The sequence below is a fragment of the Oryzias melastigma genome, linkage group LG3 (genome assembly GCF_002922805.2).
Source record: "Oryzias melastigma strain HK-1 linkage group LG3, ASM292280v2, whole genome shotgun sequence".
Classification (NCBI taxonomy): Eukaryota; Metazoa; Chordata; class Actinopteri; order Beloniformes; family Adrianichthyidae; genus Oryzias; species Oryzias melastigma.
Genome location: NC_050514.1, coordinates 1,976,606 through 1,987,322, shown reverse-complemented (window position 1 = coordinate 1,987,322; position 10,717 = coordinate 1,976,606). Strand labels below are relative to the sequence as shown.

The 10,717-nt window shown below is 37.3% G+C and overlaps 1 protein-coding gene and 1 long non-coding RNA gene across 2 annotated transcripts in view; one reads left to right on the top strand and one right to left on the bottom strand.

Moving 5' to 3' along the window:
• Positions 1-10,717, top strand: part of LOC112160622 (protein kinase C-binding protein NELL1) — a 400,547-nt gene that overhangs the window by 368,652 nt on the left and 21,178 nt on the right. Inside the window, exon 17 of the mRNA XM_024295273.2 lies at positions 10,158-10,298. Coding sequence (XP_024151041.2) covers positions 10,158-10,298 — 141 coding nt within the window. The remainder of the gene's footprint in view (positions 1-10,157; positions 10,299-10,717) is intronic.
• Positions 1,244-2,194, bottom strand: LOC118600067. The gene is made up of 2 exons (XR_004949646.1): positions 1,956-2,194; positions 1,244-1,799 (listed from the first exon to the last, which is right to left on the bottom strand). It is a non-coding gene; the product is annotated as an uncharacterized LOC118600067 (long non-coding RNA).

The window sequence follows — 10,717 nt, the reverse complement described above, 5'->3', positions numbered from 1 at the left end:
GCAAGGTACTTTTTTTCCTGAATAGTTTTGCATTTTAAACCAACATTGTTTAGAGCAAAAAAAACAAATCACCCAAAGTATCACAATTGATACCACTTCTATTTTATTAAAAATTGAGATTGCAATATTTTTCTAGCTTTCATCAAAGGTTTGAAAAACATCTTACTTTCAACAGATGTTAATTTTCTGTCAATTTCTTAATAGTGGGTTTTTCAGGGTTTAACAACCATACATGATAATGATTAGTAATAGATCTGTCAAGAGTCAGCGCTCTGTCTCCCCCTCTGGTCACCGGCGGGAGACATCTCCAGAGTACTGACTGCACTACTCACTTACTGGATCCTGCTCAGCTATCTCCAATCTGACAATCACCCACCTGCTTCTTAAGAAGCACACTCAGTGCAAAGTGTTGTTTATTCCACCTTGCCTGCATCACTGAGCGTTTCAATCTGTACCTGATCCTGCTTTATCTCTAAATGCTTGCTCTCTGACCTTGACCTGGACTCTGATCTCTCTAGTCTCCTCCTGGATGATCCCTCTGCCCGTCTGACTCTGATTTAGCTTTGTGGACTTTTAACTTAGTTCCTGTCTGAACTAATAAACCTGCTGCACGTGGAACCAGCTGTCTGCCTGTTTGTGTCAAATCATAGTTAAAGTAAATTAGAAAGGTTACAGTGAATTTATCCAACCTTCCATTTACAATAAATGTGACAGGTCTGAGTATTTTCATTGTTCATATTTCAGTTCTGAGTTCTGCGTCAGAGCTGAAATGCTGGAGCTCACCTCTGCTCTGCCCAGAGACATTTCAGAGGTTTGCACTTTTATGAATCTGTTCCAACCTCCTGTGGATAATAGGAAAGGCCTTAGGGCCAGGAGAGCTTTGGAGCCTTACACTTGAATAGGTTTAAGGAAATTAGCAGCACACACTGGTTACAAGGACAGAGAAGACAAATGAAGTGTTTTTGTGGCATTAACCAGGACATTAGAAGACCACATTTTAATATGGTTTTGTTACATTTTGACTTGTAAAGCATCAAAGTTGGTGCTTTAAAGAAAACCTACATTTCTAGAGTTCTATTTAATAACAATAATTCTGATGTCTGAAGTGGTTGGGCATTTTCACACATTTCATAAATAACTTAACAGTGCATTTCTATAACTTGTTTCACCCTTTGTTTGAACAACTGTTTATAAAATATGTTTTTTTAATTATATTTATGCAGTGCTTCAATATTGAGGTTTATTTTTAGTTTATTTTTTATTTTTAATCATTATTTTGTCCTTTTGATGCAAAAAATTAAGACTTATTTCTATAGACATCCAAAAAATACATTACTGGTTCCTACACTGTGGCAAAAAAGACAAATCATGGTATCTTCTTCTCATTTTTTTAAACCGCCTTTTTTTAAATGAAGAGGAGCTAAAAGCTAAAAGCATTTTTCCCATCATTAGTTATGTTTTGAAAGATTTCCTCTTCATAAACATTTTTTTTAATCAAAAATAATTTAAGTGTTTCAAAGAATATATGTCACCTTTTCCTGATGTGTGTTAAAGCAACGAGAAAAAAGGAAACCTTACTTGAACTTTCATTTTAAAAAATCATATTTTTTTAAGAGTTAGTTAATAAATATTCTGATGTGTTTCTGAAATAAAGAAAATAAATAGTGTGCTGTCCTCACTGCACGTGACTTTATGCTGCTAGACAGCCAGCGAACAAATACAAGCACTGCCAAGATGAATTAAAAGTTGCTTCTTTAATTTCTCTTCCTCTTGATAATAACTTGTATGATTATTTGTAACTGAAATAAAAAAGAAAAACGTGTTCACAGACATTAGCCTTCAAAACAAAGTAAGACAGGCCTAGTACTAACAAAAAGCTTGTAAAGACATTTAAGGTGCACAAAACACAGTCAAACCACATCCTAAAACCATCAACTTTACATTTTTGTACTTACAAAGACGGAAGAATCACAACACTCGCGCACACAGAGCTGACTCAGCATGAACATGGCCGCATCTCCGGTGAAAATGTGCTCGATTAAACAAAAGACAACACGGTGAGAGCACTCACTCTAACTTAAATTTAAAAACGAAACTTAACTGGAATGACAGGCGTCTCACTCTGACAGTTTATCCCAAACGAAAAGCAAAGCAGGGTTTACCTAAAACAAATGCTATTTTCACAACTAAAGCCATTACAAATAGTGATAATTATTTATATAACAATCTCTGTAGAATACATTATTTTTTTAATTAGAGCACCAACAGCACCAAAAGTGGAGACGTTTGTGGAGGCTACCTGCCACCAGTGGCGTGACAGGCTGAAATGATGATGTTGGAACCAGACAATGTCAGTAAGCACTTATCAGCCTGAGGTGGCTTGAATCTGCATTTCTGTGGCAAAACTCTAGCCAATCAGAAGTGAGTTTGTTGAAGTCCACCACCACAACTGAAAGCGGGCTACACAAAATCTTTTAATCAAACATTTTGAACATTCAACATAGGGCCAGGCCATACCTCTTAGGCATCTGATTGGTCAGTTTATAATTTAAATGACTTGCAATAAAGAAAAAAAATAATATAAGAAAAATGAAGATTAGCAAGCACATATTATATCATATTATATTATATTATATTATATCATATTATATTCGGAATGACAGGGAGGAGGTGTCACTCAATCCAGTTCTCATGTGCAGTCAATGCTCTAGAGCTAAATCTACATAACTGATCATGAAAGTTATAAATGCTGAAGGGTTTTGGCTTTTTACATTCAAATGTTCTTTTTTGCTGTCAGTCGGATGGTGTTTTCTGCTTCTCTCGTTTGGTCACAATAGGATTCAGCTTTAATCCACAGCTGTTTCTTCGTCATTGATTATCCTTCAACCGATTTACGTCTGTGGTTTTTTAGCTGACCACGGTCAGGTCTTCTGTTTTTGGTCTCTTGCGGCTTAGAGTTTTTGTGGGTTTGCATTAGTGAAGTTTGTGCTCATTAACTTCTGTTTTTTGAGTTTTCACCACCAGCCTCGACGTCTTTGAAATCCCACATTTAGATCCCAACAACCACTTTTTCTGTGTGAGATTTCGTTCACATATCTTTGACTGTCTGACTTAGTCTGTTTCCCTATTGGTTTTTATCTGTTTACTCATTCCAACTGTGTCTGGATCATGCCGACCTGACTTTTTTGCTCTGTACTGTATCTCCCTGAGAGGCTAAGATCACATTTCAGCAGATCAATCCCCAATCAATCCACGCTGATCTCTTCATTCTCTGCATTGCTGATCAGGACTTCAAGATTACTTGTGTTTCTTACAACGTTTTACAAACATTTTTACATTTTAGTTAACTTTTTAGTCTGTGGTAGTATTTTATTGTAGTCATCTGAAAAGAAGCAAGATGAGATCAAGCTTAGCTATTTTGAAGAACACATAGTTGCCCAAATATTTCAAATATTGTCTTTTATTTTATTGATTCCATAAATATTCCTAAAAATAATCTCAAAGTCCTGCTCCAATCAACTTTTTTTCTATTCTCAAGTGTTCCCAGTGGTCTTTCAATTATGATCATGCCATTTTTAGCCAATATAAAATTTAAAAACATTCAAAAAACTGTTTTGTTTCTGCAGTAGTTTGTTTGAAATTTGCCTCTGAGGTGTGGGCGGGACCATTGGCACGGAAAAACCCCGGCCCCACTTCCCGTCCTCCTTACTGAGAGGTCGGAGCCGGAGTATTGAGTATTGACTCTTTTTCAAACTGCATTTTTCCATCTGCTCCTGATTGACAACAATTTGAATAAATACATTCTCAGTAATTCAAATTGAAAGTATTTCAGAGTAAACTATATCCATGTAAATGATCAAATATTACCTTTGGAACACTAAAGAACAAATTATTTATGAAATATTAGTTATTTTCTTGAATTTTTTCCTACCCAGAAGTAAAATGACTCGATCGCTAAAACTTCGTCTTTCACTCCTTGTCGGTTCCGCCTATTTCATGATGTCATCGGAAGCCGGTGTTCCTCTGTGTGCCTGAATATATTCCTGCGCGTGTCCGCGTGTGCAAACAAAAAAAACCTCTGAACATTGGATATGGATATTTTGGAGCTTTATACTGCTGACCCATGCACGATCTGATCCGGAATTTGACGTGAACGAGGAACCACAGCGATCCCAAAGACGTCTGCAGAACGTTTCTGACTGCTAAATGAAAAGCTAAGAGAAGTTTCTTTCATAACGTTCCATTTATTACAGAAGTAGTAATTGTGGTGCTCCCGTCCGTTTTTATAGGTGAGCATGTGTCTATACAGCAGGTGCAGAGCGTGTGGAAATGCAGTATTAGCTCTGGTGTTATATGCTAATACTACATAATTTAGCTATTTGTATGATTTAATTAGGCTCCTGACCTCTGCATCAGGTTTGATGGTAGGAATGGCGTCAGCTCTGATGTTTAATTCACTTTTATACAGGCCAAGGTTGACCAAACAGTCATCTGTGAAGAGACGATCACAGACGAAAAGTTTCTGGCTGGTCTGTCGCACTCTCCCGAAGAAAAACTCCACCCATTTCTGTCGATCAGGCTCTTCTTTTGAACAAACTTCTTTTTCTCAAATAACTCTTTGCTGTTGATCACCGTAAGACTGGGGGTGGAGATGGCAGGGAAGCTTCTTCCTGAAAGGGGCCGTCTCACTCTGTGACATCACATTGTGAGGACTCGCTCAATTTTATGAATGTGGGAGGGACTGCTGTTAAGGGGCAGGTTTTTAAGTCAGAAATTGATGAATGGATCAAAATACCACTTTGAGGTTTTCTATGGTGAGGAATGAACAGCATAATGCACTTAAAATCTCAAAAAGTTAGTTTTTTATGGTATGGCCCCTTTATGACCCGTGTTTTTTATTTGATATGCATTTTCTAATTCTCTTTTACAGGGCTCCAGTTAAGCAGAATTCACTTCTGTGGTGCTATACCAATAATATGATGGACACCAACCCTTAAGAGGTTAAAGATATTAGTTTTCCAATCAAATACATTTTACATTTACATTTTAATCTCTGTTTCAAAATCCAAGTCTGGCAGAACTCAGAGCTGGAAATTGAATAAAAAGTAGCCTCTGATCGGTGACTGAGGCAGAGTAAGGTTCTGTTTTTAACAATCTATTCTACTTTTATTTTATTATAACTTTTCGTCATATTTGTCATTTCAGTCTGAGAACATCCATCATTAATTTCTAAAAAAAAAAAAAAAAACAATCCCATGTGACTTCTTCCTTGATGTTTCAGTAGGTTGGTAGGATTGGGATGAATGTAAATATATGAAGCTCAGCAGGTCAGAAGATTCTCTGCAGAGCTGGTGATTTATTCTAGCTTTGCATGGATTATCTTCTGCTTTTCTCTGCCAGCCAAAACTCACAGCTTTCCACGGTAGAAAAATGCCCAAATGAGAGAAAGTTAGAACACCCAAAAAGAGTAAATACCCATTATATTTTTATTTGAAGGAAGAAAGGGTTTTGGAACCCTTCAGGTTTTATTTTGCACAGATGTTGCCCTGCAGAGAACGAGGGGAATTCTGAGTCTGAGGAGGAGGTTTTCAATCCATGTCTTCTTCACTGACAGAGAGAATGGGTTAGGTTGGGGGGGTGGGGTTTGTTCAGACACTTTTGTAAACGTGAAACCAGGTATCAAAATTCCTCAAAAGCATACATTTTCTGGATATGTTCTACACTTTACATTTGAACCAACTGCACAACCAGATCTTTAAACTCTGCAGAATTATTTTTTTACCTTAAGTTGTTGTGTTGATTTTCAGTTTTGAATAAAATACCACGACTGACCTCCTGTTGTTGCTTCTTGCTAAATAATATTAAAAAATAGCCCAAAGCTCTGTCTGAGTTCATTTTTTTCCTATCTGAAAATATATTCTGCTGCTTAAAAGCTTAACTCAATTAACACACTGTTGAAGTGCAAATACTAACAAGTCTTGATGTATGTTACCTCACCTCTTTCCTGAATTCTAATTTAAGTGATGATTGCTACAACTCCTGCTGAAAGTGAATAATCCCACTGATGTATTTTGGTGGATGTCATTTTAATATTTGTAATATATCATGGATTGTAGTTATAGAGTTTATTCTTTTTCCGCTGCTTTACACAGACATATTTATTCGATTTGATTTTTTTGTAACCTTTCATGGATGGGTTTGATATTGAAGCATAATTGACCGTACATTCTTAATCAGTAGTGTCTGGATTTTAATTGTATCCATTTTTATTTTAGCTTTAACTGACAAAAACTATCAAATGTTCCTTAAAATCCAACTTCAATCATCGTTTGATCTATTGTAAAAGCCTTCCCAGTATTCTTTTAACTATGATTATGCTGTTTTCAGCTGAAAAAAAAAAGTTGTTTTCTTGGAAATAGTCCCTGTAGAGCAGGAGTTCATTAAAAATGCACATATAAATTGTGGGCGGGACTGTTGAGACTTAGCAACCCCACCCCACTTCCCATTACCCATCTGTTTACGTCCTCTCATGCTAGCTTACAGCCCCTCACGACCCCGAGCTAACATTACTGGAGTAACAAAAATGTCGAGCAATATCAGAGCCATCCAGCTTATCATTTTATTCAGTTACCAGCTCAGATGAGGAAAACAAAGACGTTAATGGATCTAATCATCTACAAGAGAATGAATGACAACAGAGCGCAGCTGGGAGCCTGTGTCCTGTGAATTGTATCTTCTACATCACAGCTATAATCATTTTAAACTTCATTTTTTTTTATCTGCTCCTGATTCACATTTGAATAAAGAAAGACCAAGAAACACAGTTTTGAGAGTAATTTTCTTTATACACTCTATCTAAAGGACAAATGCCACAATGACATCTTAAAGACACCCAAAGCTTGGTTTTCATTGGTCTTTAAAATGGTTAAAGTGAAATGCATATAATGGTAAATGGCGTAAACTTGCCCCTGCCGAACACTGGCACAGGTCTATAACCACGAGGAGTAAGGTGGATTCTGTGTTTTCTCCAAAGACTCTTCGCCTCATGGACTGGCAAGCCAGGAATTGAACGTGCGATTTTCCTCAGGGGTTGACCACTCTACCCCTGCACCACAGCCACCCTCATATTATTCATAAAACTGACGGATTTAGATACTTTTTATTGGGTGAATGTTGTGAGGAAAAATACATTTAAACGGAGCAATCCTGACAACAGCACCAAACAAACCATTAGAAAGAAAGAGAAATATTTAAAAGGGATAAATATGTCAAATACATTTATCTTAAAATACATTTGTCTCTAAACATTCTAGTGATTCTGCTTCATCTGGATAAGTCATTGGATCCTACCAGATGATTGGTCACAAATGGATTTTAGCCTAGATTTCTAACAGTTAAAGGCTTCATGTCTTAATCTCAAAGTCTGTGCGCTGATGCATGTTAGATTAACACTTTACTTAAGTAACTGGAGGCCAAACTAAGACGAAAAACCATAAATGTGATCAATGAAATCTTCAAACCAGTTCTAATATTATATTGGAGGTAGCGGGGTGAGACCAGAGTTCAAAGTGATGTCATATCTCTTAATGTAGTGAAAAGTGTCATTTTAAAAGTTCATTTTCTATTAGTTTATTCTAAACTAAAAATTAGTTAAAAAAAAAAAAAAGAAAAATAAATTACAATCTTACATACTGCATGTAAGTTTGATGCAAGTTACAAGACAAAAATTAACCTCATTCAGTAAGTATGGTTGGCACTTAAGGACACTATTCATCCAACACTACCAAATCCAAATCACTGCTTGATCAAAGTTTGACTGGTGTAATTTTGGCTGGCTGCACATTTGTACGTAGAGCCCAAAAACTGATATTAAGTTGCGTTAGCACAAACGTTTGGAACCTCAAAGCCCAAAATTCACAAATACAAGCATTTACATAGACTTTTGACTGTTGTGATAACGGGTTAGGGAAAATACAAAAGGAGAAACTCTTAAAAAAGGAAATTAGATGTTCGTTATGGTGGAGCGGAAGTAGTTTTGTGTCAGAAATCTTAAAATATTGAATTTAAAATGTGTTTGTCTTTTCTTTCCATTTCTGATTTAATACTTTAGCCCTCTAACACCGGAGCTCCAGTGTTTATGTTATTTGATTTGCTGTTACTTTTCAACCATTAACATGATAATTCCAGTAGATTCTGAAGGAGAAAACCGGCGCGACAAGCCACTTTTCTCTTTTTAGAATCTACTGGACTTACGTTGATTGTGTTAATGGTTAAAAAGTTACAGCATGTTAAATATTTTTTGTTTAAGCATCACGGGTGACGCCTCAGGTGTTAAAGGGTTAATGGGAACACAAAGATATTATCTGTTTCTCTATGACAGTTTAGGAAATGATAATTACATGAAATCGTAATTTTTATTATTAAAATTTTTTTGTTTATTTTACTTTGGAAAGGAATGATACACAGATCCAGTTATGGCGTCAGTATTGCAGTAGCAATGGTAACAGGGCAGGGCCAAAAGAAAAGTGGCCAATCACACACAGGTTTCCATTTTGGGTTTTTTACACAAACTCGGGCAGGAGTTATTTCTACAGAAGCGCTCATGGAGGCAAAATTGTGAAGGTGAAAAGTTCATGGCGCGCGTGGAGTTTGTTTATTGTGCGCGTGGAATATATTGATTGTGCGCGTGGAGTTTGTTCATTGCACGCGTGGAACATGTTCATTGCGAGCGTAAAGTTTGTTCATTGCGCGCATGGAGTTTGTTTATTGCGCGCTTGGAATATGTTCCTTGCGAGCGTAAAGTTTGTTTATTGCGCGCGTGGAGTAAGTTCATTGCACGCGTGGAACATGTTCATTGCGCACGTCGAATATGTTCATTGCGCGCATGGAGTTTGTTTATTGCGAGCGTGGAATATGTTCATTGCGAGCATAAAGTTTGTTTATTGTGCGCGTGGAGTTTGTTCATCGCACGCGTAGAACATGTTTATTGCGCGCGTGGAGTACGTTCATTGCACGCGTGGAACATGTTCATTGCGAGCGTGGAATATGTTCATTGTGAGCGTAAAGTTTGTTTATTGTGCACGTGGAGTACGTTCATTGCACGCGTGGAACATGTTCATTGCGAGCGTGGAATATGTTCATTGTGAGCGTAAAGTTTGTTTATTGCGCGTGTGGAGTATGTTCATTGCGGGTATGGAATTTAATATACACTCATGGGAAATTTTTGGCAGAAATTTAATGCCATAATAAAGGTGCAAAGCTGCTTTTCTTCATGACAGAATTAGCTGATTGATTCCATAAGCTTTTCACAATAAAGAAGTGTTGTATATCAGCTAAAGGTTGCTTTTCTCTGCCTCAGAATTCCCAGGAATTACATTAATGTAATTAAAGAGTTATGTCAGCAGAAAGAATATCAACACTGAAGCTAAAGCCTCGTGTTATAAGGTTAAAACCAGCACTTCTAAAGTCTCAGAATTTCTGATCTATTCAAATATAGACTACTGATGTAAAAGCTACAGTCTTCTGTTCATTTTGAATGACTTGAGACAAAATGCGGCAGTCAATGAACATCCCTCAATCCCTTTAAGTATTTGCTCCATTTTGGATTTAAGTGAATGCAGATGTGACTGAAGGTCATGCCTTTCCAAAGTGTGTGTGCAGGTCAGGTTTTACATCCAGAATTGAGGCAGCTCCGGTTCAGGAGCAATGCTAACAGCATACATAATAGATGAGAGAGATTTACTTTTCCTTAAGGTGCCCAGACCTTCCACCCCAGCGCTATGGTTTGTATGCATGCTGCAAGCCAAAGACAAAGTGAGCTGAATAGGAAATGTCGGAAGAAAATAGACAGGAAATTCACAAGAGAAGTTATTCTGTTTCCAAATTTTATGATTTTATTCGTTTTTTGTTTTTTGCTTCCACTCCTGCTGTGGCCAACAAGCTGCAGAGATGCTGAGTGTCTGACCGCTGAGTCAGACCCGCTGCTGCAGCAGTGAGTTGATCTGCTTTTATCAGCCTTCACTCTTGCTCCAGCACATGTCAAAAAAAGAAAAGAAAGAAAACAGGCCAACATGGAATGACAATGAAGAGACGGCGCTTCAGGTTCACGTTTCTTAACCAGGAAATGAAGTAATTCCAACGTGTGTTTGCTTCTTCAGATATTGATGAATGCGCGGAGGGCCTCATTGAATGTCACAACCATTCCCGCTGTGTCAACCTGCCCGGCTGGTACCACTGTGAATGCAGAAGTGGTTTCCATGACAATGGATCCTACGAACTTGACGGGAGCTCCTGCACCGGTGAGTGTGAAATATTTTATGATTCAACCTAGAAAGATCCGATCTGATCATTCTAGGAAATCTTTTAGCAATAGTTATTTTTAATGTGTTGTTTTGACAAACATGACAGGTCTGTGAAGCCTTGTGACCTGAAAAATGTATCAGGCAGGTGTGATTATTTGAGCTGACCTTAATTAGCAATTTTCCAAACTCAAAACAGCGACATGAGAAAAACAAACGTCCTTTCATATCAGCTTTCTTTGACATTATTATTAAATGAAAAAGCAGTTTTGTTGTTGTTCTTGCTCTGATTAGAATACCACATTGGATCTTTTCAAGAGGCTACAATAATACACATGACCTTTCACATGCATGAAAACAGACACTCGATTTTCCATTCCTTGTTCATAAAGGTTGCTTTGTATTTGTAATGAACCAGA